Source organism: Podarcis cretensis (genome assembly GCF_951804945.1).
Source record: "Podarcis cretensis genome assembly, chromosome: 5".
NCBI classification, from domain to species: domain Eukaryota; kingdom Metazoa; phylum Chordata; class Lepidosauria; order Squamata; family Lacertidae; genus Podarcis; species Podarcis cretensis.
The window spans coordinates 95838630-95866050 of NC_137174.1; the positions used below are offsets into that span (position 1 = coordinate 95838630).

Consider the following 27421-nt stretch of genomic DNA (forward strand, 5'->3'; position numbering starts at 1 on the left):
TCATGTAGGGCATCAAGGGTTCTTTGAATTTCCTATAGAATTCTGCTGTGAAGCCGTCTGGGCCTGGGGCTTTGTGTGGTTTCAGGTTTTTGAGGACCACATCTATTTCCTCTGGGGTGATAGGGCTGTCCATGAATTCCTGTTCCTCATCAGTTAGGGTAGGCATGGTCAGTCCTGCTAGAAATGTTCTGATTTCCTTCTCTGGTGGGTTATGGGAGGTGTATAGGTTGGAGTAGAATTCTGCAAATTCTGAGGTTATTTCTTCAGGGGAGGATGTTATGTTGCCGTCTTTTTTGGTGATGCAGTGTATTCTTGTTTTGAGTGCTTTTATCCTACATCTATTTGCTAGTAATCTGGAGTTTTTCCCTCCATATTCATAGAAACGTTGTTTAGAATATAGAATGCTGATCATTGTTTTGTTAATTTCTAGGGAGTCTAGTTCTCTCCTTTTTTGTTCTATAAGTTTGAGGAGTTTTTTAGATCCTGTTTGTTTGTAGCGTGTTGAGAGGGCTGTGATGTCTTGTTCTATTTTGCTAATTTTTGAGGAGGTTTGTTTTTTAAGGAATGTTTTCTCTTTTATGCAAGCTCCTCTGGTGACCGCTTTCATTGTGTCCCATAGGAGGGGGGTTGTTATATTGTCTACATCGTTTTCCTTGAAGTAGTTTTGGAGGGTTTTTGTGAGACTCTCTCTAATTTGTTTGTTTGTAGTTAGGATGGGACTGAAGGACCATGATGGGGTGGTTTGTGTTCCTTCTCCTATTTTAACGATGACTTCTACTGGGGCGTGATCTGTGATTTTAATGTTACCGATGTTTGTTGATTCCACTGAGGGGATCAGACCCTGTGTGAGTAGAATGCTGTCCAGTCTGGACACTGTATCATGACGTCCCGATTGGAATGTATGGCTGATGTCTCCCGGGTTTTGCTCACTCCAAATGTCGTAGAGACCCCTGTTTTTTAGCATTTTTAGTAACTTGTAAGAGTTCCTAGTTGTTGGGGGTTTCCTTCGGAGGAAGGTTGCCCATGGGGTTGTAGGGTGGATATCTTTCAGGGATATACCTTTCATATTTAGATTGAGGTCCCCTCCTAGGATTGCTTCCCCTTCAGAGAAGGAGAGGAATTTGTTTAGTGTCTTCTGGAAGAATTCTAATTGTTTCGCGTTTGGGGCATATATGGAGCCAATTGTCAGTTTGATTTTACCATCTAGTGTCCCTTTAGCGAAAATGAATCTGCCTTTTTTGTCCCTGAGGACTGTTGTGGCAGTGAAGTTCAGGTCTCTACTGAGTATTATGGCTACACCGCGAGCTTTCCCTGAGCCTCGTGCGACCCACTGCTGACTGAAGCGGGGGTCGCTCAGGAGTTTGCTGCCTTTGGGTGGGTTGTGTATTTCTTGTAGGAAGGTGATGTGCGGTTTCATGGTGTTTATGTATGAGGTGATGCGTTTTCTTTTGATGGGGTTTCCCAGCCCCCTCACGTTTAATGTAATTGCTTTTATGTTAGCCATCTTGCTTATCTATTATGTGGGGCGATTCCCTGCCAACCCGTTCGGGTTGTCTTGTGTCTCTCTCTTCGTGTTGTTTAAAGAACCAGTGGGGTTGCGCTGACCCAGGGTGTGGTGGGTGGGGGGCTGATGGGATTAGAGTAAGATTTGGGTTAAAGAGTAGGGGGTAAGTTGTAGAGAGTTTCCTATATGTAGTCATATAGGTGTTTGTTTGGGGTATTTTGGGACATCTGGCATTTAGCCGGTTGGTCCTAGGTCTCAGCTGGTGTGGAAGGCCGTGTTCAAGGACAGGCCGTCCCCCCTGTTGTTTGCGAGAGGGGGAGATCAGTGAGACAGTGTGAAGTGACTTTGTAACGTCGCTGTCAAGTATAAGGTTCATGAGCAATGTTGCCAATGTTATGAGCAACATTGTTGGTGTGTTGGGGTGTGGGTGTGGGTGCTGGTACGCTCTGGTGCCACCATAGTGCTGGTTGGGTATCAGATTTTAGCCTGATTGTGGGTTGTGTTATTGAGGTTGGAGAAGTTGTTTTTCCTTAGTATGGAGTATGGGAATGTTGAAGGTGTGGGTGGTGGGGAATGTGGTTGAGGTCGTCTGGGCTGGTGTTGGGGTGGGGATTTCTGTGGGGGTGTGGGGCTGGGGGGATGTTGATGGTGTTAAGTATATCTATGTTTTGGGGGGGGAGAGAGGGGGAACGGGGGGGGGAATCACCGGTCCTTCAGTTTGTGGCTTCATTCAGCTGCGGTTGTTGTTGTTGTAGGGTTGTCCATCTGTGATGAATTGGTTTGGTTAATCTTGGTCTGGTTTCTTGTGTCGTATGGCCGGCGGGGTGGTTCTGAGCATGATGCTTGTCTGTATTGGTTTGCGTTGTTGTGCCGCTTCTGTTGTTTCCTTTTCTTCTTCTCTACCGTCGTCCAGTTGTTTGCTGTTGTTTCCTCGTGGTTGGGGCTGTCACTTGGTGGGTTTGTCGGTTGCCATTCTGGTGGGAGGTCGAGTTCAAGGTTCTTTAGTAGTTGTAGGGCCTCAGATATGTTGGTGGCCGTGTGTTGTGTTGTATTAGTTGTTACAATGAGGCGGAAGGGGAAGCCCCATCGGTATTTGATCCCGGCTTGTTGGAGACGCTGGGTGAATGGGCGCAGGCTTTTCCTCCGGTTTAGGGTATCCTGGGATAGGTCCTGTAGGGCCAGAATGGGGGTTTCTCCATATCGAAGGTTGGTTGAGTTTCTGAGGTTGTTCCATACCTCTTCCTTCTTTTTGTAGCGCGTGAAGCATACAATGATGTCTCTTGGGGGGGCGCTGGGTTTTGGCATGGGTTTTAGGGCTCTGTGAGCCCTCTCCAAGTCATCTGCCTCAAGTTTCAGGCCTGGGATTGTGTTTTTCAGCCAGCGTATAATTAGGTCTGCTGGGCTTTTCTCCTCTGTTTTTTTCAGGAAAGTTGCGGAAGCGGATGTTACAGCGTCTATTGCGATCTTCAAGGTCGGCTTGCTTAATTTTCATCTCTCTGTGTTCTGCTTCCATTTGGTTTACCAGTTCGTCCAGTTTCTTGTTCACACGTGCGTTCTCCTCCCGGTATTGCTCTATTATTCTTTCTTGCATTTGGTTCTTGTTCTCTAGAGCTTCCACTTTGGAGGTTAGATTGTTGATTAGTGCCTGCATGGGAGCCATTGTGGCCTTCAGTGTTTTTTCTAATCGTGCTTCTAATCTTGCTTCCATTTCCCTCAGATCTCGTTTCGTTACTGGGTGGTCGTCATCTTGAAGGGGAGTTACGGTATTGGCATTGTTTGCCATCTCCCTGGTTGGTGTCATCTCAGTCTCCCTAATGGTTTTGGTTTGAGGTTGGCTTGGCATCCTCTTGGAGTAGGGCGTGTGGTGGTTAGGAGTTGTGGCAGTGGTGATTCCTGGGTATTGTTGGGTTGCTGGGCTGATCAGGCGTTGCCGGTGGCTTTTACAGAGCGTTTGGATTAGGTGGTCATTTGTGTCACTTCTAGCCTGTGTTTTAAGAACTTGTCTAGAGTTTCTGTGGTTGCCTCAGCATTGCCGCCAAAGCGGGGGGGGGGGGCAGGTAAGTAGAGATGGGTAGACTAACGGACAGACAGTTCATATAAGGGGGAGGGGTTAGCAGGTAGAGATGCAAGAGATTAGAGGGGTGGGGCCAGGGAAAATATGTGTTTAGGAGGGGGTTGTATATACCCAAAAAGGGTATTGGGGTCCGGTTAAGGTGGAGGTTGGGGTTGGGGGTGCGCTCAGAAACAGAGACAGACAAATAGGCTATATGTAAAGGGTGGAGGGAGAAAAAGGAAGAAGAAGAAAGAAAGAAGAAGGGGGGAGACGGGGGGGGGGAGAGGGGAGATTGGAGTAAAAGAGAAGAGAGAGAGAGAGAGACAAAAAGAGAGTTGAAAGAGAGAGGAGAGATAGTACAGTAATATCGGCGGTATTAGATTGCCGCAATAGTTTTAGCTGTAGTATGAGGGGGGCAAAGTAGGATATGGTGATATGAATGTGTGTATGTGTTTCCTTTAGGGGAAGGGGGGGGATGGAGAGAGGGAGGAGGAAGAGAAAAGGAGAGGAGGAGGGGGAAGGGTGGGAAAAGGAGGGAGAAGAAAAGAGAGGGGGAGAGAAGGGAGGGGGAGGGAGGGTGAGCTGTGGCAATGGTATGGGGGGGAAGTCTTATTTTAAAAGAGGGGGTGGGGGGAAAGGGCTCCCCCCTCAAAAACAAGCTGACGAACAGGCTAAAAAGGGGATGTTGATTTTAAAAGATAAAGGGGATAGAGAACAAAATTGGGGATGGAGAAAGGTGGGATAAAAGGAAAAAATAAAGGGGGTGAAGGGAGAGAGAGAGGAGAGAAAAAAGGGAGAGAAAAATAAACGGGGGGGAGTATCAATAGCAATAGCAGTGATATGGAGGAATTTTTTGTTTAAAAAGAAAGTGGTGGTCGTGGATGGGGGTGAAAGATCCCCCCCTCAAGAACAAGCTAACAAATAGAATAGAAATAGAAATAGAATAGGGGGGGGGATTGTGTTTTTTTTAATATATATAAAAAAAGAAACCTATTTCCCCCTAATTATTATTATTATTTTCTGTTTGAAAAAAGTAAGGGTGGCTGCTGCAGCAGTGGCCCCTCTTTTAAAAAGAAAAATGATCAAAGTAGGTATATGGGGGGGGGGGAATAAAAAAAGGGACTTTTTTTTTTTAAACAAAAGGGGTTAAAAAAGGATATATATTTTTTTTAAAAAAAAGGGGGGGGAAGAGGGTAGTTTCTTCCTTTCTGCGATCTCCTTTGTCATGCGGTTTTCCTCTGTTTTCCGGAGGGGTAGGCTCCTGTCGGCTCAGCCACGTGTTTTTTTGGAGCCTGTTTTTTCGGAGCCGTGCTCACCTACCTCTCGGGGGGCAGCAGCGGTAAAGTTGGGGCTCTTTTTTCTTTCTTTCCTTTTCTCCTTCTTTCCCCCTTTTCTCTTCTTTTTCTCCCTCTCTGCGTTGGCTGCACTGTCCTCCTGGTTTTGGAGCTCCTCTTAGCTGTTGGGGGGGGTGGTCGGGTGCCTTTCCGGGTGCCTTTCCGGCTCAATCTCAGTCCTGGGGGGTGTTTTGGCTCCTTTGATGGACCCCCGGGCACCCCCAATTCCTCTCTGCTGGCAGTGCTGGCGGCAGCAGTCCTGGGAGTCCGGGAGTCGGCCAGACAGAACCTTTTACTCTGGCTGGCTTCAGGAGCTCTTTTCTGCTGTTGCAGCCGCCATGCTGCCTCGCCGGAAGTCCGAATGACGACGTTTTTGAACATTTGCTGCGTCATACTGAAGTATGTTGGCTATAAAAAGGCAACTGTGTGAAATGCTTTTTCAACACTGTTATAGAGTTTTTTGAAGACACAATTGAGGCGTTCCCAAAGTAAAGGAAGGATTGAACTCTGATTAATAAGAATACACATAGAGGCTTAAACCAGCAAGACTTACAGAGTGTTCAAAAGAACCAATCAGATTTCTTCTGAGCATTTCAACAAACCCACATGGGGAGAAAGTTAAACCACCATAACTAATTAAGCACAGGGTGAGCAAAGAACAGAACTACAAAGAAGAGCATTTGGCAACCCTGGAGGTGATAAACAAGCAATATACATGATAAGGAGGACGGCCAGGAGGACAACGATCATTATCACCTTTATGTGAGATCTGTTTACCTGGCCCTAAGATTAACATCCTACATCAAAGAAACTCGCCCACTGTCTTTGATGACCCAGGATCCTGCCTGGTGAAGCAACTGGGCTGTGTACGTGACTTGTGACGAAAGAGAAATGGGCAGTGGAGAAAATGGCCAGAGATGTAGAGGTGTGGATTGATCAAGAATCATATCAAAATAGTTTAAACCCAGTCAACCCAATGCTTTCATTGCTGACACAGATGGCTTACTCTATACTTCTTATAATTCATCATAGCAATCCCACCTGATCACTACATCTCCGGATATTTGCACTCCTACACACAATGCTTTGCTCATTGATGAACTCAAAAGAGATTAGGCATGACATTGCTTATTATTGGAACTATTTGCAAAGTTCAGTGCATTGAATTTGCAGTTGCAAGGAAATGAGGCCAAACTTGTCACCTCTATGTTTATTTCAAAGTCAACTCTATTCAAGCACAATATAGCATACTCTCCAAGTGTCCAGGTTTAAATGGGACATCTCGGACTGACAGAAGCCACCCCAGCTTCTGATACCAATCTGGGATGTTCAGTTTTGGCTCCCATACTCTGGTGGGACCAAAAGGTGAGTATTTTTGGTTTCATGCTGTGGCACAAGTCAGTTGGCTCTGTAATAAACAAAAACCTGTCCTAATTCCCTTATGGGGGACACAAGAGCCCTTATAGAGTCCTTTGTAGGTTCTCCATCGGTCAGAGAAAATAACAGAGGCCAACCAGAGAATATTGAGAAGCAAAGCAGCTATAAAGCTTGATCTTTATTGATCTGTTGCAACAGGGTGCTCCCCTTACACGCAGGAAAAGGAGGAGGACCCAGAACCAAGGTGTGCCTGTCCTTATATAGACGTTTTAAATTCCCTGCCCTGGAGCTCAAGACCATCCTTCCATACATCATACATACATCACAGAAGGGGTGTAACCCAAGCCCACCCCCCACAAACATCATACGTGCATCACAGAAAAAATGGTCTACAACAGAAATTTGAATGTTGTTGTTTTTCCTGGGTGCCAGGTTATCTGATAATGCCTTTTCTGATTGCCTTTCCTGGTAATCTGCCCATTCCTTTGAGATGGTGATTACCCAATTCCTGAGACAATGGGAAGGCTCCCCCACCCCTCCTTGCAGAGACAACATTTGGTCAGTTTGGGAGTTAGAATGGTTTCAGGGCGGTCCTCCTGTGCTGCTCCAGACATGTGGTCCACACATCTATGTATGCGCTTGGTTGGTACATTTATGAACATTTATTATATATAAGACCTTAATTTTTTTATTTCAGCTCACACCAGAGCACAGAACCAAAAAATGGGGGGGGGGAACCTTTCCTTTCCTTACCCCCACCACTCTTCTTCCTCCTTCCATCATGGCACTTCCAGAAGCTGGCTTCCAGAAGTACGCCTGCAGTGCTGGCTGTGCCAGCCAGCACAGTATCACCCAGTGCCACAGAAATAGAGGTAGAGACATAGAGGAGGAGGAGGACAGTGGACAAAGGTAGCAGGGGGAGTAGGCAAGTGGACAAGCAATGGGATCATCAGGATGTGGGGGCTGGTGTCCCAGTTTGGCCTCTTAAAATGATGGAGGACATGATCTAGGCCATTGCAAGCTATACCAATTTCTGAGCCTGTCTGAGCTGTTCTGTGAGGTTATTTTGTGTCCATTTGGATTTGCCTGAGCAACTTGCGGATCTTCTTTCATTGGAAATTCCAGATTGGGTGGTAAATCCATTTTCAGATACTTAGGAAGTTGGATAGTGAAGGAAGAACCAACTGAGCAACAGAATGGCATTGAGCTGAAATCACACCAAAAGATTTGGTTATAGAAATAAATTTCTGTGAGAAGATAAAGGAATGTGTTTTTTTCCTGCCACTTACAGGGGAATCAAAACTGGAAGGGTTTGGATAGAAGTAAATTTCTGATCTCTATACTGCACTATGGACAGTGGTTAAGAAACTCCTTGTTGCATTTCCAACATCATATTTGGTGGAATGTGGTATTAGTGTGTTCATCCAACTTCTCTCCAACTTGACTCCAGATTACTAAATGTTACAGTAAAATCTGGGTGCAGGGCTACTCTGCCACCCAGCTCGTCGGACTAAGTCCACGGGTCCCTGCGGAGGAAAATGAGCTCAGCCGGAGACAGGAGCAAGCAGCAGAAGATCCAAGTTTATTGCGCAACAGGTTCAAGGCGAGATTGAACAGCGGGAAAGGGGTGACATGAACTTTTAAAACTTCCCTCCATGTCCCAGAATGCAGTGCAAAATGCATCATAGTTACATCATGAATACATTAAAGAGAGGTTGGGTTACACCGGATTAACTTATAGAGGAGGGAGGGGAATATGCAGAGCTGGAGATATGCGCAGATAAGCACTTCCTGAGTACCGGTGATGAGAAGACAATGGTCCAAGTATGTATAGTCTGCCACCTGGCGTTGCCCGGAGGAAAGGTTTGGCAGAGCGATTTGACCGGATTAGGGTCTTCCTGAGTATGTGACACCTCGCTCGAGGGATCATGGAGGCAGGGGAGGTGTCATGGAGTCCTGAAGAGACTGAGCTGATTGGCACCAAAAGCAAGGAAATCAGAATTGTGGTTGATTTTATACGAATTTCCAAGGATTTTTAGTCCATTCTAGTCCATTTTATATTGGTGATTGAAGTTGGAAACAAAATAGATACATTGTAGCAAGATTTGACACTTTTACAAGTTCACAAGTTTCGGTTCCATTGTTCTCCCAGCCTGTCAGAAGCCTGTCAAGAGGTTAAATGAGGCGTGCAGGAGCTCGCTGAGCTAGCTCTGCAAAGCGAATGCATGGTTCTAATTGGGTAGAACGCAGCCATTGAAAGGAATAGGGAATACAGCTTCGTACGGTCAACCCACGGTAAAGATAGAGCAGGAAAGAGGCATAAGAATTTGGGCTTATTTCGCCCGTGTAGGAAAGGGAAAGGCACTTTATTTATGGGGCTTTGGTAGAGTGTGGTGCTTGTGTAACGGTGTGGGGGCTGAGGGGTCGACGTAAGGCTGGGTGCCCTTGAGGTCATCGCCTCGGACCCCCTGGTGATCGACGGAAGGGTAGAGGAAGGCATGCGCCCCCCCTTCCATATCACTAAACATGGTAGACTCCTGCTAAGTGACTTCAAATCAGACATTTTGAAACTGGTATCACTTCATCAAACTCATCCATTGCATTAAGAATTTATAGAACAGTGAGATAGTTAGGAAATGTGGTATCTAAGATTCTTGCTAAATTACTAGTAGACTTTGAAAAGCTGGTATCGCTGCTTCAAGTTCATCAATTTTGTTGAATTAATTAAACTAAATGGTTTTTAAATTAAACTAAACTGATTTTTAATAAATGTGCAATAATTGTTACTATTTTGATTATTTGTCTTTCTTAGTGGCTCCACAATTCTTCCATGTTCTCACCGCCTCAAGGCAAGGAATCACAAAGGGGTGGAAATTGTGCTGCAAACAGCAACTTTCTGTGCAGACATGCAATATATCTACATATGTACTGGTTTCGCTCCTACAATACACACTAACTTTAAGAAGCGCTTTCTCTTGGAGAAGAATTTTTTCATACACATATGTTTGGAAAAGAAAGAGAAATAAATATATTCCAGAAGACTTTCCTTGGCTAACAGAGTGTGTGGAAACAAAATAGAAAGCACTATGGATATGTAGATTTTTCAGAATATTTGTGGTAAAATATTCACTAACCCAGGCTGTATCACACTGGTCGCTGGGTATTTAGTATAAAACTCTATAGTCAAGATAAACTGGCCGAGGCGCTATGAAATATGATGGAAGCCCCACTGTGCTGGTGGAAGAAGAAGAGAAGAAGAGTTTGGATTTGATATCCCGCCTTTCACTCCCCTTCAGGAGTCTCAAAGCGGCTAACATTCTCCTTTCCCTTCCTCCCCCACAACAAACACTCTGTGAGGTGAGTGGGGCTGAGAGACTTCAAAGAAGTGTGACTGGCCCAAGGTCACCCAGCAGCTGCATGTGGAGGAGTGAAGACTCGAACCTGGTTCCCCAGATTACAAGACTACCGCTCTTAACCACTACACCACACTGGAACACCACTGGCATGAAATACTGGTGCTGCTTTGATACACTGGTGGGACTCTCTGCAGGGATATCCATTCCATGGGCACAGCTTTACTGTGGAGGTGGTTTGGGTGCAAGGAGGGCTGTGTACAGGAGGACGAGGCATGGGCAGATGGCATGAAGGCGTAAACTGGGGCAAAGCAGAGCTGCAGAACAGAAGAGACAAGTGGCCTCAGTAATGGGGTTGGGACAGGCATGCAATCCTATCTGTAGCATGCAGTTTTCTCCAGCAAAGATCCCTGGGGCAGTATTACTCATTCCCCCAAATTAGCTTTTCCATGATATATATATGTTAGGTATGTGAAACGCACAATCAGGTCTTGTAACAGTGCCTGGGGAACTCGCTGAGTGGAAGGTGCTATAGCATTGTTGTTTGCGTGCAGGGAGGGCCAAGGTGTTACTGGGGGTGTCCACCTCAACATCACTGCATTGGCTCTCCCCGTGCCCAAGTTGCAATGAGGGATGTCACTATCCCTGTGAAAGGTAAGCACCGCTTGTGTTTGCATGGAAGCTGGGTTTTTTGCTTTTAAGCATGCTTTCCCTCTTCTTCTTCTAGGCTGGCCTAGTTCACTCCACCCCTCTGGTAATTTGTGATTAGATCACTCCTTCCTTCAGAGGCGTGGGAACAACTCCAATTCTTGACTGAAATACATACTGTACCAGATCTAACCTTGACATAAGCACTAAAAGAATTAATGCAAAGTGAAATGCAGCCCAAGAACTAATTAGATACGATGCAATAAATCTTGCCACATCTGTCTTCAGTGTGGTCTGTATAAAAGGTAGTTGGTGAATGAACAGACAAGTGACAATATCTTTGAAGGGAAGCAACACGCTCTTGGGGAAACTATGTTCCAATGCACACAGCTATACTAGCAAAAGAAATCCACAGAGGAAAGATAACAACAGGAGAATGGCAGGGATCTTGGAAATTTTGATTTTTGTGCTGGTGGCTCTTCTGATTCTGCGCTTCCTGAGACAGCTCTGGTCACACAGACGCTACCCTCCTGGACCTTTCTCACTTCCTGTCATTGGAGGCATGTGGCAGATTGGGAAAATATTATCACCAGATACTTTCTTGAAGGTACTTCTTTCTAAATCATTTAGTAGTTGAGTAAGAAGCTGGCTTAATAGAACTGCAGATTATTTTATTTCTACAGCAACTGGTGAGTAAAGTGTTGTGTTGGTAAAACCTTCTGGAAAATGGAAGTGTGACATGTAGTGCAACTTGTCAGTTGGAACAATTGTTTCTCTCTTCATCAAAACTACAGTATTCTGCAGGTATTCTGCATGCTATAGCAACTTTAATTGTACACATAGTAAATTCAATTAAGGATTTCAATGTAGTAGTAGTAGTAATAATAATAATAATAATAATAATAATAATAATTTATTATTTGTACCCTGCTCATCTTAATCTGACTTGGTTTCCCCAGTCACTCTGGGCAGCTTCCAACAAAATATTAAAAATACACTAAAACATCAGACATAAAAAACTTCGGGTCATTCCATGTCAGTTCAACGCGTCATGTCACCCACTGTCTCGCATTTTGATGAAACTTGGCGTACACCTTTCCCTTAAGGTTGAAAGAACCCCCCTTAAATTTTCCCCCTCTATCTCAAACGGTTTTACTTTTATAGCACTTCAAAGTTTCGTGAAATCGGCATTTCTGTTCCTCTTGAGATCCTTGGCCTGGCGTACATTTTATTTTTTCCCCTCCATAACCAATGATCATATCAGATAGAGGGGGGACATTTAAGGGGGTTTCTTTCAAACATAAGGGAAGGGAATACACCAAGTTTCATCAAAATCCGAGACGGTGGGTGACGAAACCCTTGTTTTTTGCATTGATTTGATGTGGAATGACCCTTTCCCTAAACAAGGCTGCCTTCAGATGTCTTCTAAAAGTCAGATAGTTATTTATTTCCTTGACATCTGATGGGAGGGCGTTCCACAATAACCGCTTCTCACAGTGAGGGAACCGCCAGAAGGCCCTCGGCGCTTGACTGCAGTGTCCAGGCTGAACGATAGGGGTGGAGATGCTCCTTCAGGTATACTGGGCCAAAGCCATTTAGGACTTTAAAGGTCAGCACCAACACACTGAATTTTGCTGGGAAATGGACTGGGAGCCAAGTAGGTCTCATCATAACTGTTACCGGAAAAATCCGAGGGCTCCCTTGGACAAAAAGTAAAGACACCAACCAGAGTAAATTGGAGCAAATCAGCAGCCTGTAGGCTTGGCCTTTATTGACTGTTGCAACAGGGTGCTCCCCTCACTTGCAGGTGAGAGGAAAGACACAGAAAAATGGTGTGCAAGACCTTATAAAAACTTTTGAAATTCCCATCCTCTAGGTCAAGCCCACCCCCAGAAACATCATGCATACATTACAGAAAGGAGGGGTTGAGGGATATAGATAGATAGATAGATAGATAGATAGATAGATAATACTTTATTCGGCTATAAGCCCACAAGGTAAAACAAATCAATAGATAAAATAGCATTTTACAATCTAAAATATCAACTAAAATATTTCAACGCATAATCTCTTTCACATTATTTACAATCTCTAGATGTACCGTGTTATGGCCTTGAAGATCAAGATGGTGCATAGAGTTTACTGGATTTTTAATAGTCATGCAGCATTCCATGAAGTCTTTTATATGAAAGAACTGAAATCAGGAATCTAGCAACCTGTAATGTTCTATAAGAGTCAATGTCCTGGAGTAGATAAGCTAGATGTAATTCAGGTGGTTTAGCAGCAATTTCCAGAATGATTGAACTCAGGATCCTTGATCGGGGAACAATGTATAAGGGGCAATTAAACAAGATATGATAGAGGGATTCTATTGATTTGTTGTCACATGCGCATAAAACAGAGGTTTTACCGTTAGAAAATCTATTGCTCAGAACATTTGAGGGGAACACATTAAATCTGGCTCTAACAAATGCGAATCTATGCGACGCAGCCGATAAAGTAGATTGATTGGCTGTATGATTACCCTGTATTTGATTTTGGGGGAGCAAATCCATATACATTATTCAGGGATATATAAGAAAAGAAAAACTTTTTGTATACATTATATTAGCTGCAATATTCTAAAATACGTTTGTGAATTACTTTTTTACATATGGGATGACTTTATATTTGACTATAAATTTAATATTCTATATATGTATATGTATATTCTATACACTGTATTTACTCGATTGTAATGCATACCTTTTTTTGGCCAAATTACGTCATGAAAATTAGGGTGCGCATTAGATTTGATGGCACATTTACATTCACCAGCAAATACTTTTTTGGTTTCAAGGTTTTGAAAATTGAGGTGCACATACTGTATGTATATGTAAATGTCTCCCATAAAACAAAATGATTTCTATTAACTAATATATTGTTATAAGCAGAGTGGGGAGATCTTCCATTAAACCCAAGAAATTGATGAATGTCAGAATCTAGCTAATATTGGGGATATGAATGCAAAATACAATCTGCAGAACTGTGCCACACAAGGAATCCCTGGGCTGGCTTATGGGAACCAGCTTGACCAGGGCTAGTTAAGAACAAAAACATTAATAGACAAAGGTGTGGATGGCTTGTGATTAGCACATCAAAGGAAGGTTCTCAGGTCTGTGCTCACAGGCTGACCTCACAGGAGAAATGTTGCTCTAAAAAACTAGGCTTGGGATAGCAGATGGATGGGGAGGAGTTGCTTGGAGCAAAGGTGTGTTAGGAAGAAGGAGAACAAAGACAGTACCCTGGACGAGAGCCTTGGACTATAGTGCTACACTGCTGCGGGGAACAAGCCACCCCAGAGATGACCATCCTGTAAGAGCTGGACTCCCACAATTCAAATTCAGCTGCAAATATGCGAATAAATCATTTTTCTTAAAGCTACAACAGTTTCCACTACATCCTGATTCTCAAAGTAGCACAGACCCTGTGGGAGTGCCTGGAACCTCCTTGGCATCTTGCCACAGCAGCTTGGCAGAGATTGGAGGTGGCCCCCAACCTTTTAACAATATAAAGAATTATAAGGGCTATAAGAAACCCACCCTGGATTGAGAAAATCTAAGCAACTATTAGCCAGTTTTGAGTCCGAGCACTGCCAGGGCCACTGCTGCACAGAAAAGCACCTGTGAGATGCTGCAGCCACCACCACCTCACCTGGTGCTTGTGAGCAGGACCTACCACAGGGGAGGAGGGTCAACTCCTGCCTGAGTATCACTCCTTCAGGGATGTGTTCTGCAAGAAGGAGCCAGCAAAGTTGCCATGGCACCAACTATATTGCTGTGTGATTGAGCTATTCCTGGGGGCGCTCTTCCCTTGGAGCTGCCTCTACCCAACGTCTGAGGCTGAGCTTACAGTTCTGTAGTAGTTCCTGGATAATGATTTGGCAACAGGCTTCTTGCAGTCATTGAAGGTGCTGGATGGTGCCCCAGTAGTGTTTGTCAAGAAGAAGTGGGCGGTGGAGCTGAAGGTAAAAAAGGGTAAAGGATCCCTGGACAGTTGAGTCTGGCCAAAGGCGACTATGGGGTTGCGGCGCTCATCTCGCTTTTCGAGGGAGCCGTGATGGAAGCCAGAGAGCACGGAAACACCGTTTACCTTCCCGTCACAGTGGTATCTATTTATCTACTTGTACTGGTGTGCTTTCAAACTGCTAAATTGGCAGAAGCTGGGACAAAGCAATGGGAGCTCATCGCCAACCTTCCAATCAGGAAGCCCAAGATACTCAGTGGTTTAGACCACAGCACCAACTGTGTCCCTTTAGTGGAGCTGAAACCTTGCTTGGATTATAGAAACCTCAACCTGATCAAATCCCCACTTGGTACCCATTGCCTCTCTGAACGGTTTTCCTTTGCCCCACTCCTTTCCCATGGAAGACTCATTCTTTAGTGCTAAATCGGAGCAAATGTCAATCTGAATAAAATCTGAACTTCTGTTTGTTCTGACTGAGCACTAAAGAGTGGTTTTCCTTGCGGGGGGGGGGGGGCAGCAGAACAAGATTTAGTGTGGGTAACTCCTCAGTCTCACAACAACTGGACAGCCTTGAAATACACTCTGTTGTGGTGAAGAAGAAGCCTTTGCCAGCTCACTGAATGCCTGTGGCAATGGGCTATAGTCACAAAAGCTTGTAATAATCTGCTATATTTTAACATGACGGTTCTCTTTTCTACTTTGATGCTAATGGCAGCTGGCTAAGCAATATGGAGACATTTACAATGTATGGCTCGGACATTATCCTATGGTAGTACTGTCTGGATTCCAAACGGTGAAAGAAGGCCTTACAAACTCACCAGAAGTCTTGTCTGAACGACCGGTGACCCCTTTTCTGAAAGCTGCACTTAAAAAAAAGGGTAAGTTGTTGAGAAGGCTGATGGGTTTTGCTGGCCCTATCTCCAGAGAAGAGTATAAAATCAAACTTTGACTATGCCCATCAACCGAAGCTCTTTCCAACAGCAGAGGTCTTCAAAGAAGTCATTGCACTGCATTTACCAGCTTGGTCATTAGGCACTAAGATTGCCACAAAATCTGGTTCATAGGCTAGGCTCTTGTGCAAAACTCAGAAGTCAACAAAGGTGATATGAACTTATGATAACACTTTTTGTGGGAGTCTTGGGAAGGTATTGAAAGAGGAAGTCTTGCTGATTTGAAAGGAAGAAGTGACTCTTCCGTGCATGAGAAGTAGAGTGAAGGAATTAGTGGTGAATATATTCTGATTTCATTAATCCTGTGATGCCTCCTCAATGCTACATGACTGCTGTCCAGAGGGACTAAAGTGCAAAAAAGTGGAACCAAAATAAACTAGAAGAAAAAATTATAGGATTTCAGCAGAAAGTTATAGGATATACACTTATTGGAAATGAAGCAGTCTCTTCTTTTTATGTTTAGGTTCTTTTCTTTATTGATTTGGCTTTTTATGAACCTTATTTTTTGATAGTTTTCTATAAGTATTACTTATATGCAGGAATTAATATTTGAACATATATATCTGTGATAAAGGAGGACATTTACAGAGAACTGGGGATTAGAAAAAGAAGGGATCTGTGGAAGACAAATCAGAGAGGGTTTTCTCAGGGTGTGAGGCTAAGGAACGGGGAGACCTCCCAGGTGGGAGATGGGGGGAATCAACTCTCGGTATTCTTTTCTTGATATGTTGCCTTTTCTTATCTTTCTATAAAAGAGTTTGGATTTTATTGCTTAATATGTTAAAACTTTTTTTAAAAAAACTCTATTAAAAGAAAAGGAAATGAAGCAGTGTGACCACCTCAATAACATAACAATCACAAATAATCATGAATGCACCATTAAAAGGATATCTGGAAGGATCCTGTGTGCTATACTGAAATAAGTTCCAGTGCTTGAAGGCAAGATAGAGTGATGGCCTCATAGGCATTTTCTGAAGCGTACAGTGCTGGTGAATATCACTGTACTAGACAGATTCTGTGCCAGTCTTGCAGTTCTTAGGTTGTGAAAGAATGGCATCTCTGAAATGCACAGGCATTATCTGCACTAAATTTGGTCTCATCTTGGTTGACTGACAATTTTAAAAATATGGCATTTTTGTGAGTAATGTTTTCACATCGATTCCTTCCTGTTTTAGGTTTGGTCTTTTCAAATGGTCACACCTGGAAGCAGCAGAGACGGTTCAGTGTCATTACTATGCGGAAGCTGGGTCTGGGGAAGAAAGGCATGGAGTTCCAAATACAAGAGGAAGCCCATCGTCTTGTGCAGGTCTTTGCACATGCAAAAGGTATGTGATATTACCGTATTTACATGAATCAAATCACCCTCCAATCTAATGAACACCTCAGTTTTCAAAACCTTGAAACCAACAAAGTATTTGCTGGTGAATGCAAATGTGCCATCAAATCTAATGTGCACCCTAATTTTCACAATGTAATTTGGCCCAAAAAAGGTGCACATTACATTCACGTAAATATGGTAAGTAATGATGCTGATACCTATCCCAGTTTGCAGAGATCTTTATGCACAATCTCTGCACATTTTGGAATGGAATTTCATACATTTTCACTTTTATTCAAATATTTTTAAAATAGCAATTGATCCTAGCAGCTTTCCGAGATATAAATGTAAATGATTTCATTTGCAGGGCAGCCACATGATTTTTCACTCCCCATCACTAATGCAGTGTCCAGCTTGATATGTGTTTTGGCTTTTGGATACCGATTTCCTCTTGAAGATGAAAAATTCCAAAAATTGATCGATGCCATTGATTGCATCTTGAAAGATTCAAATAACATGCTTCACATGGTGAGTAGACTTTTGATTCCCAGAGGCCCTAACTCAAATAAGCATTCACAGAACATTATGGCAGTACTCCTAAATCTTAGGGCTCATCTACACTTCCATTTGTCCTGCAGGTTTCTCCCCCTGGAAAACCTGCTGTTCGCCACTGAATTGGAACAAATGTCAGTTGCTTCTTCTGTGAGTTGATGTTCCAATTCAGTGATAAACAGTGGGTTTTCCTGGGGAAAGTGGCAGGAAAATGAAAAACCGTTTGGATCCGTGTCTAGAAAGCAGGGCACAAGCAGAAGTATGCATGAGCCCTCAGAGTACTCGATTCATTGCAGGGATATGTGGATTTAAACCCACGGGTTGGATGGCCTGTCTTGTATGCCTCCTTCCAGCAACTTCTGCAGCCAAGCTGATACCAAGGAAGGAGAGTCCACAACCTCCTGAGGGCGTCCATTCCACTGTCAAACAGCTCTTGCTGTCAGAAAGTTCTTGATGATATTCAGTCAGAATCTCCTTTCTTGAAAATTGAAGCCATTGATTCAAGTCCTACCCTATTATTATACCCAGCAGGGTATAATAATAATGATTGCTAATGATAATGATAATAATTAGCACTATTTTTCTAGGAAAAAAGGTGCCACAACTCACCATTAACGCCTCCCTTGTTCTCTTATAATGGCAATGGTGCCAAGCTGAGAGGTGACGGAACTGAGTTCTAGTGAGTTTCAGCTGAAAAAGAAGCCATCATCATCATCATCATTATTATTATTATTATTATTATTAGAGAAAACAAGCTAGCTCCATTTTCTTTGTGACAGCTACAAATCCACCTGTTACCTCATTCAACCCATATTTTATGAGTTATTTTGCAAGAATATCATGGGTGACTTTGTCAAAAGCCTTACTGAAATCAAGATACACTATAACCACAGCATTCCCCTGATCCACCAAGCTTGTAACTCCATCAAAAAGAGAAATGAGATTAATCTGGCATGACTTACTTTTGAGAAAACCATGCTGAGTCTTAGTAATCACAGCATCCTACTGCTCACAGACCAACTGCTGAATGAATGAATGCTGTACTAAATTCTTTGCAACAAAAATGAGCCAAAATGTGAGAATAATTCACCTTAGCACTGTGTCCTTAAGCTTTGACAGTTCACATAAATTTAATACATATCTACCTCACTTTTCTCTGAAGTATTCAAAGAGGCTAAAGAGAAACCAGGAATGAACAAAAAACCACAAAGCTTCAGAAGCAATATAATCATAACTGCAACACCTTTTTAAAACTTATTAAAATAATATGTAGCAGAATCAGAACAGACAGGTTAGTTAATTTCAGAACACAGCATCTATCCATCAACAGATCATCTTCAGAACCATGTTTATTCACCTAAACAGAAAAGTTTAGGAGGAACATCCTAGAAAGGGTATTTCATGTTTTTGCTGCCACTATGGAAAATTCTCCAAGAATTCTGCCAGCTGCTATATTTCTAATGGTGATGGGACCCAGAGCAGCTCAGAGACTGAAGTTGTGGTTCTGAAAGGAGAATACAGCTTTAGGGACCCTGGTCCTGGGTCATGAAGGGCTTAAAAATACGTAAGAATGGTGTAAAATGAATGTTATATGAACTGACTGCTGGCAGCTGCATTTTTGTACTGGTTAAACATCCCAACCTGTCTTCTAGTGCGGTCCTATTTAGTATGCCCAATTCACTGCCAGCTGAAGTGATGTAAAAGCACTCTGCCACCTGCCACCCAGGAGTAACTCTGGGTCAGAGAGCGCCCACAGACATTTAGCCACAGCCTCAATAATAATCCAGGCCATGATGCTGAAGTGCCAGTCCAAATGAGTTTGTTGATAGACCTTGTTACCAAACCAATTTGTGGTAGTGGCTTGTGGTTTTTGCTTTCTGCTCCTTTAGACCTTATTACCAAACCATTTTGTGGTAGTGGCTTGTGGTTTTTGCTTTCTCCTCCTCTAGACCTTGTTACCAAACCATTTTGTGGTAGTGACTTGTGGTTTTTGCTTTCTCCTCCTCTAGACCTTGTTACCAAACCATTTTGTGGTAGTGACTTGTGGTTTTTGCTTTCTCCTCCTCTGCAGCTGTATGAAGTCTTCCCATGGCTCATGAAACATTTCCCAGGGCCTCATAAGAAGTTATTTGCCTCCGCAGACTTGATACTTTCATTTGCAAAGGAGGAGTTAGAAAGGCATAAAGAGCAACGAAAGGATGAGCCGCAGGATTTCATTGATTTCTATCTACTTCAGATGGAGAAAGTAAGCATCCACTGTCAACTCCAGGCACTTGGGGCCTGTCCACACTACAATGTGTGTTTGTGTCTGAGTTCCCACTTACTTTGTGTAGTCCAGATGAAGTTACCCTCAAACAGCACCTGTCTTGATTCTTTCCCTCTGTAAATTTGGGTGTACCTAATACAGGGATAATTCAATATACAGTTGTACCTTGGTTCCCAAAGGGAATCCATTCCGGAAGTCTATTCGACTTCCAAAACGTTTGAAAACCAAGGTGCAGCTTCTGACTGGCTGCAGGAACTTCCAGATTTGCAGCATTTGGGAGCCAAGACATTTGAGTCACAAGGCGTTCGACAAATAAGGTACAACTGTATTGGGGGAAATTGGACTTAAAATCGCTTCATTTGGGGTAATAGATGATTTATTATGGTGGTTTTGGTTGGGTGGATCAATAATCACTTTTTGCTGCTCAGAGTGTGCGGGGTATAAATAATATATGATGATGATGATGATGATGTCCTTTCAGCCTCCTTTTCTACTCCAGCCAGCTTGATTTCATTTTGGGGTGGGGTGGGGTGGTCAGACAACAAAGCCACAGAACCATTCAGAAGTGTAGAAAGTCCCTGATCTGCTCTGAGATGCCTTGTTAGTGGTGTGATCTGATTCAGAAAAACATTTCCAAGATCACCCCAGTTCACCTTGTAATTTCAGGTACACAAACAGACAATGCAAACCACTATTAAATAAGTTTGGGAGAGCATACCCATAAACTTGCACTGGATTTGTGCAGATGATGCCACTGTTTTTGCACCATCAACCCAATTTTTGTTTGGAAAGATGACTTGGAAAGGGCTGTGGTTTCTTTTTATTATCTCTTATTCTGCATGTCTTCAGAAGGGTGTTGGAGAGATCCTTTCTTACTCCAGTCTATGACTGTCCAAGTATCTTCCTGCACACTCAGCTGTAAAACATATTATTAGGTGTTGCGATAGGAAGACACCCCCCACCCCAAGGTCAGATAGATTTTGTGTGGCCTCTAAATAATTCCAACATTTCACTTTTTCCATTATCATCAACAGAGCAAGGATGACCCCAACTCTACCTTTGATGAAGACAACCTGGCAGAGTGTGTTCTTGACCTCTTTATCGCAGGGACAGAGACGACTGCTGCTACTCTGCAATGGGCACTGCTCCTCATGGTGTCTTATCCAGATGTTCAAGGTGAGGGAGAACTTTGCAATGGAAGCAAGCACCTCTCTGGATCCCTGTAGGGAAGAGCTTAGATTTATTGTTTTTTTAGTAGCAGGTTGTGATTTATCCAAGGTGTCATAATGGCTGGATGACAAATATATGTTCAAAGCACAATTATTTTCTCAAGAGCAACCAGAATGCCCCATGATCAGCTTGGAAGAATCTGTACCCAGTTCTCCCCAGTAAAAATGCAACAAATTATCCACCAAATCACAAAGTTCCCACAGTGGCCAACCAGGTGCGTATGGGAAGCTTGTGAACAGGACCAGATTGGAACAGTATTCTCTGTACTTGTGATTCCCACGAACTGGTATTTACAGACATACCGTATTTTTCGCCCCATAGGGCGCACTGGCTCATAGGACGCACCTAGTGTTTTTTTTTTGGGGGGGGGGAATAAAGAAAATAATTTTTATTTTCCCTCCAGGCGCGGGGCTGGTGTGGGGGAAGCCCGAGCTTCCCCCAACCCCAGCCCCCAGAACAGGGGGCTCCCACCGGGCTCCCACGCCTTGCGGATATCTGCCTGAAGCCCAAACCAGGTCGGGGAACAGCGGGATGGGAACTGAAGCCCGGGGCGCGCTGTGCAGCGCGCCCCAGGCTTTGAGATGCAGGCTGCTATCCGCAAGCCTAGGGAGCCCAACAGGAACTCCCGCGGGCTCCCAAGGCTTGCGGAGAGCTTCCTGAAGCCTGGGGAGCGAGAGGGGTCAGTGCGCACCGACCCCTCTCGCTCTCCAGGCTTCAGCTAAAGCCTGCATTCGCCCCATAGGACGCACACACATTTCCCCTTCATTTTTGGTGGGGAAAAAGTGCGTCCTATAGGGTGTAAAATACGGTACTACTTTTTACACTGGAGGGATGAGGGAGAACATATCCATCATGTTTATCAGTCATTGATAGCCTTATCCTCTAAAAAATCATCAAATCCGATTCTAAAGCCATTCAAGTGAGTGGGCATCACATCTTGTGGGAATAAATTCCAGAATTTAACTCTGTGCTATAGGAAGAAGACCTGGGATGCGGGTGGCGCTGTGGGTTAAACCACAGAACCTAGGACTTGCTGTTCAGAAGGTCGGCGGTTCGAATCCCCGCAACGGGATGAGCTACCGTTGCTCGGTCCCTGCTCATGTCAACCCAGCAGTTCAAAAGCACGTCAAAGTGCAAGTAGATAAATAGGTACCGCTCCAGCGGGAAGGTAAACCGTGTTTCCATGCGCTGCTCTGGTTTGCCAGAAGCAGCTTAGTCATGCTGGCCACATGACCCGGAAGCTGTACGCCGGGTCCCTTGGTCAATAAAGCGAGATGAGCGCCGCAACCCCAGAGTCGGCCACGGCTGGACCTAATGGTCAAGGGTCCCTTTACCTTATATGAAGAAGTACTTTCCTTACCCTGTTCTGAATCTTCCAACGGCAGCCACAGGTATTTGCCTTAGGGTATGGCTGAGCAGGGCACAGTGTGGGTCGCCACTGTGGCCAAGCAACCACTTTGCCAGGAGGAAGACAGGGGGAAATGGGCAGCCATAGAATTGTGCTAACTAGCCTCCATGCACTGGCTGCAATCCTGTTCTGTGTGGGATAGAAGCCAGGCACTGAGTTTCAGTAAGGGCAGAACTGAGTGGGTGAAAGAAACATTTGATCTGGCTCCTGGTGAAATAGTCTTCCCAGAGAGTAAGGAACTCCCCTCTGAATTTGTGGAAACATGAGAAACTGGCTGCTGCTGAGTCAGGGCCAGGGTCCATCCAGCTCAGTATTGCCTACACTGGCTGCCATCAGCTCTCCGGGATTTCAGGGAAGGAACATTCCCAGCCCTACCTGGAGATTCTGGGAATTGAATCACGGACCTTCTGCATGCAAAGCAGATGTTCTACCACAGAGCAATAGACCTTTTCCACGTGCAGCTGCATTCACGGTATTTAATTGTTAACTTCTTATTTTCAGGGTGCTGCCAGCATATACCAATGAGCCTCACTTAATATACTGGGGTCTTTTCATCCCACCCTCTACAGTCTAGTTGCTGTGTGTTTCTCAGATTAAAACTAGTGGATTTTAAAATATGGTAAAGCTTAATTTCCCACTTTTTCCTGCAGATAAAGTCTACAAGGAGATGGAAGATGTTTTAGGTTCCTCCCTTCCCATTTGCTATGAAGATCGAAAGAAACTGCCTTACACCAATGCGGTGATGCATGAAATTTTGCGTGCAAAATATCCCTTATTAATTGGGATTCCCAGGCGAAGTGCAAAGGATATGGAAATGCATGGTTTTCACATTCCAAAGGTACAGGATATAGATAAGGCAACAGCTGTATATTTTGAAAGCAAAGAGCACCTGATAGTGGCACTTTAAATGCACACATGTAGCACAAAATCTGAGGGAGAAGGATCTCCCCTCTATCTCGAAAAAAATATCTGAAGATTAATAACCTGAAAGTTAAAAAATTCTATTATGACAAATACAAGGAACAGACTATTGCATAAGTGATCTGGAATGAGAGGATGAAACCCAAACACATAACAAGTTTTATCAAGATACATATAATCACAGAATTGTAGAGTTGGAAGGGACGCTGAGGGTCATCTAGTCCAACTCCTTGCAATACAGGAATCTCAACTACAACATCCATAACAGATGGTCATCTAACCTCCAAAGGCATAAAAACTTGCAAGGAAAGTATCCAGTACAAGAATCCCTGGACCTGCTTTCCTATAATTTGGCAGGCTTTTTCCACCTGTGAGTGATTAGCATGCATGCCAATCTCATTCACTTCTGTCAAAAGGGAAAGAAAAGTTATATAATTCCCAACAACAAATTGAAGCAGGAGAGCAGCCTCAAACACGCCCTGTGTTGAACTCAGCAGCCTCTGATGTGCCTTGGGCTGACACACACTATATTCTGATGCACCAAATCAGAATTAGAATCCAATATTGTGATTATTGTACACCATAAATATAGACTGTACCTTTGTATGTGAGAAATGTGTTAAGATTGATTACTGGGGCAGTGAATTGGCAAAACTGTTTTGTGCTGGTCCAGATGCATTCTGAGCCAACTGTTTCTTCTTTTTCAGAGGACACTTGTTATTACAGATCTGAATTCTGTTCTTATTGATCCCACGCGATGGGAAACACCTGAAGAGTTCAACCCACACCATTTTTTGGACACGGATGGAAATTTTAGGTCTAGAGAAGAATACCTGCCATTTGGAGCAGGTAAACGTAGAAATAATCATGGTCACGTTTAGTAGCTTGTTTCAAACAAGCGAATGGTCAAAGGTGATTAAAGAGAGGGAGGGCCATGAATGGATCCCCTGTGGTTTAAAAATCAGGTTGGAGTGATAGTGTTGAGAGAGCAATGAATTTAACATTCTTCTTCCACATCATTTTCCAATCTGAATTCTCCCTCCATAGAATAGGGGTATCTCTCCAGATGTTGTTGGGCTACAACGTCCATCATCCATGACTCTTGCCCATGCTGGCTGGAGCTGATAGGAATTGTAGTGGCACTTGGAGGGTAACACATTGGCTATCCCTGCTTTGGCACAAACAGCATCTCTGGAAGAGCAATTTAGTTTAGGGAAATGGTTTAAGAGGGGAAGGGTTAAAATCTTCACTCTCCTAGAATTAAAGCCCCAATCAGAATTGGGGGATCCAGTGGCTATATATATTTATTTATTGCAGTTTCCTTCCTTTTTTATTTACAAAATTATATACTGAAATTTTCATAAAATTCCAAAAATTATTAACATAAAATGATGAATTAGTTATAAACTGTAACTCTGTTGTAAACTGCATCCACTTCCATGTACAAAATATTTTTTTCTCTATGGCTGCTGCAGAAGGTGAGCCCAGAACAACCAGCTGCTCCAGCCTCTTCTCACTCTTTTTCCATCTCTCTCTCTCCATTTCTTCTTTTTGTTGTAAGGAGCATCGCACCCCATAGTCGCCTTTGACCGGATCTCCATCATGAGATCCAGTGTGGTGTAGTGGTTAAGAGCGGTAGTCACGTAATCTGGGGAACTGGGTTCACGTCTCTGCTCCTCCACATGCAGCTGCTGGGTGACCTTGGGCCAGTCACACTTCTTTGAAGTCTCTCAGCCCCACTCACCTCACAGAGTGTTTGTTGTGGGGGAGGAAGGGAAAGGAGATTGTTAGCCGCTTTGAGACTCCTGAAGGGGAGTGAAAGGTGGGATATCAAATCCAAACTCCTCCTCTTCTTCTTCTTTTTCTTCTTCTATCACTGTGGCAGCTGCCTCTATTGGCCACCAGGTGTCTCCTCTGAGATGTTGGGGATTCACCCACAGGCAATGTGTGCACTTTGAATATTCCTTCCCTTAAGCCAGGGGTCGGCAAGGTTTACCGGCCATGAGCCAGATCACTCCCACGGAGATCGTCTGTGGGCCGGACTGGTGCAGCACGACGCCGGAAATCGCGTCTGCGCATGCCCAGACGCCAAAAATCGCACCTGCGCAGAAGCAATTTTCGGCATCTGGACATGCGCAGATGCAATTTCCAGTATCTGCACATGCACAGACACAATTTCTGGTGCCGCTCGGCGTGTCCCCGTGCCGCGCTGCACTGGTTAAGTGCAGTGCGTGGGGGACTCATTGAGCGGATGGCTTGGTTCAGGGGCGGCTCGTAGGATGGTAAAATGGTCTTTATGACCCCTGCCTTAAGCTGTTCTGGCAGTAGTTAGACCTGCTTTCCCAAAGTACTACATATAGTGATACAGCCATGACCTGTATGCTCCATATCCAAATTCTCACTCTTCTTTCAAGCTTAGTCTTCCTTTGGGAACTGCAGCCACTCAAGGTCAGTTTCCAGTATTTCCTGGAGCAAAGCCAGGACCCTCAGGATGTCAGCCCAGAGAATTAAAGGGAGGTACTTTGGGAGTGGTGGGACGCAGGTGGCGCTGTGGGTTAAAGCCTCAGCGCCTAGGACTTGCCGATCGAAAGGTCGGCGGTTCGAATCCCTGCGGCGGGGTGCGCTCCCGCTACTCGGTCCCAGCGCCTGCCAACCTAGCAGTTCGAAAGCACCTCCGGGTGCAAGTAGATAAATAGGGACCGCTTACCAGCGGGAAGGTAAACGGCGTTTCCGTGTGCGGCTCTGGCTCACCAGAGCAGCGATGTCACCCTGGCCACGTGACCCGGAAGTGTCTCCGGACAGCGCTGGCCCCTGGCCTCTTAAGTGAGATGGGCGCACAACCCCAGAGTCTGTCAAGACTGGCCCGTACGGGCAGGGGTACCTTTACCTTTACCTTTACTACTTTGGGAGTAGCTGTTTTCCAGCTTTTTATTGTTGTTGTTGTTGTGGCTAAAACTACTGGCTGAGCAAACCAGATGAATTGGAGAATAGATGGAGTTGGTTATGTCTCACTTGCTGCTTCCCCCTTCTTTCCTCTGCAGGGGCTCGAGCCTGTGTGGGAGAGCAGATGGCCAAGATGGAGATATTCCTCTTCCTAACCACCCTGTTGAGGGCATTCCGCTTCCAGCTGCCAGAAGGAGTGAAAGAACTCAATAAAAAGCCTGTTTTGGGGCTGACATTGCATCCCCACCCTCACAAACTCTGTGCTATTCCCCGCTGCAGTGCATCAGGAAGCATATAAAAATAATTACCGTGGTTTATTTATTTATTGCCATAAATTTCTCCATTATTATTATTTTTCACTTTGACTGACATTCTGTCCTTGGCTTTCTCAGTTCTACTATCATTGGACCAATTAAAATATCCCTCATTTGTTGCAGGGGCAGAGTTTGGTAATCTTTGATAATATGGCGTTCAGAGCTAGGCCAAAATTTGGCACCCCTAAACAGATCTTCTCAATTATGTGTCTTCTCAGTTTTGTGCCCCCTCAGCTCAGTGCCCAGTGGAGGGGAAACCCCCCCCCTCGCTCTTTGCAGCTTCTGTGCTCAGGACTGAATTCTGTATCTGAACTTAGGTATTTTTTACGCTATGCCACTGAAAGGTGAAAAGGAGGCTCATTTGTTGAATCTGCTCTTTTTCAGCTTATGGAGTCATTGTATTTTCTTTGTTATGTGTTGAATTGGACATTTAAAATGGAGAATTGCATGCTGAGATGGGTCAGTAGTGGAGTTTTGTGCTGTGTTGATATACTAACCTATTTGTAGTACAAAAATGTAGCTTTTTTCGATCCAGAATCGTTCATTCTTGTCCTCAACATACTGCTTTCATTGTAGACTGATTCTAGATCCTGCCTAGGGGTGGCTACTTGATATGTGAAAGCGCTCCTCATTATTATGTTTTCTATGCCTTTTCCACCATGCACATGCCCCAGATGAATCAAGGAAATGGTGGTTGTGATCATGCTATGCACCCAGCCCATTGGTCAGGTGTAGATACTTTCTGTGCCACCATTGCTGGGATAGTGCATATCGGTTTTCAAATGGACACACTGTAGGATAACTCTAGGTAGGGCTAGGAAATATTTCCTCTTTGAAAGCTGGAGACATGCTGGCAGTTGGTGCTGACAATACTGAGCTGAATAGACGAATGGTAAGGTAGCCTTCTATGTTGCTGTCTCTGCCCACAACAAAACCCCACCTTTTCAAAAGGCAGAATAATAGTGCTAAAGGCATCTACAACTGTGCAGGTTGTGCTACTTTTCTGTTTCGGGTAGGGGTAGTTTATGAGGTCTGAGAAGATGGAAGAACTGAGGGGGAAATAAAGTTCACCATGATTGGGTGCTGGCATTGTGTGGGTGCCCTCTAAAAAGCATTCACACAATGCACCCACACAATCATGGTGAACCTGCCATTTTCAGCTGTGAATGGTTTCTTCCTTGCCACAAACGTGTGTGTTTGTGCAGTGTTGGGGAGAGGAACCATGTTTATTTCTTTTACTAAATG

At 44.2% G+C, this 27421-nt stretch overlaps 1 protein-coding gene across 2 annotated transcripts; it reads left to right on the forward strand.

The window, feature by feature from the left end:
• Positions 1-10575: 10575 nt before the first annotated feature.
• Positions 10576-26298, forward strand: LOC307217013 (cytochrome P450 2J4-like). Of its 2 annotated transcripts, XM_079977999.1 has the most exons (9): positions 10576-10876; positions 14990-15152; positions 16400-16549; positions 16910-17070; positions 19166-19339; positions 20395-20536; positions 22649-22836; positions 23627-23768; positions 25961-26298. In XM_079977999.1, the coding sequence occupies exons 1-9, from the start codon at positions 10586-10588 to the stop codon at positions 26158-26160; spliced, it is 1611 nt and encodes a 536-aa protein (XP_079834125.1). In that variant the 5' UTR covers positions 10576-10585; the 3' UTR covers positions 26161-26298. The 2 variants fall into 2 exon arrangements, with proteins under 2 accessions (XP_079834125.1, XP_079834126.1); XM_079978000.1 differs by lacking the exon at positions 23627-23768 and having other exon boundaries at positions 25961-26214.
• Positions 26299-27421: the final 1123 nt, after the last annotated feature.

Coding starts and splice junctions, on each gene's coding strand:
- LOC307217013 (XM_079977999.1), top strand. CDS start 10,586: ATGAACAGACAAGTGACAATATCTTTGAAGGGAAGCAACACGCTCTTG. Junction 10,877..14,989: donor CACCAGATACTTTCTTGAAG/GTACTTCTTTCT, acceptor TGCTAATGGCAG/CTGGCTAAGCAATATGGAGA. Junction 22,837..23,626: donor ATGGTTTTCACATTCCAAAG/GTACAGGATATA, acceptor CTTCTTTTTCAG/AGGACACTTGTTATTACAGA.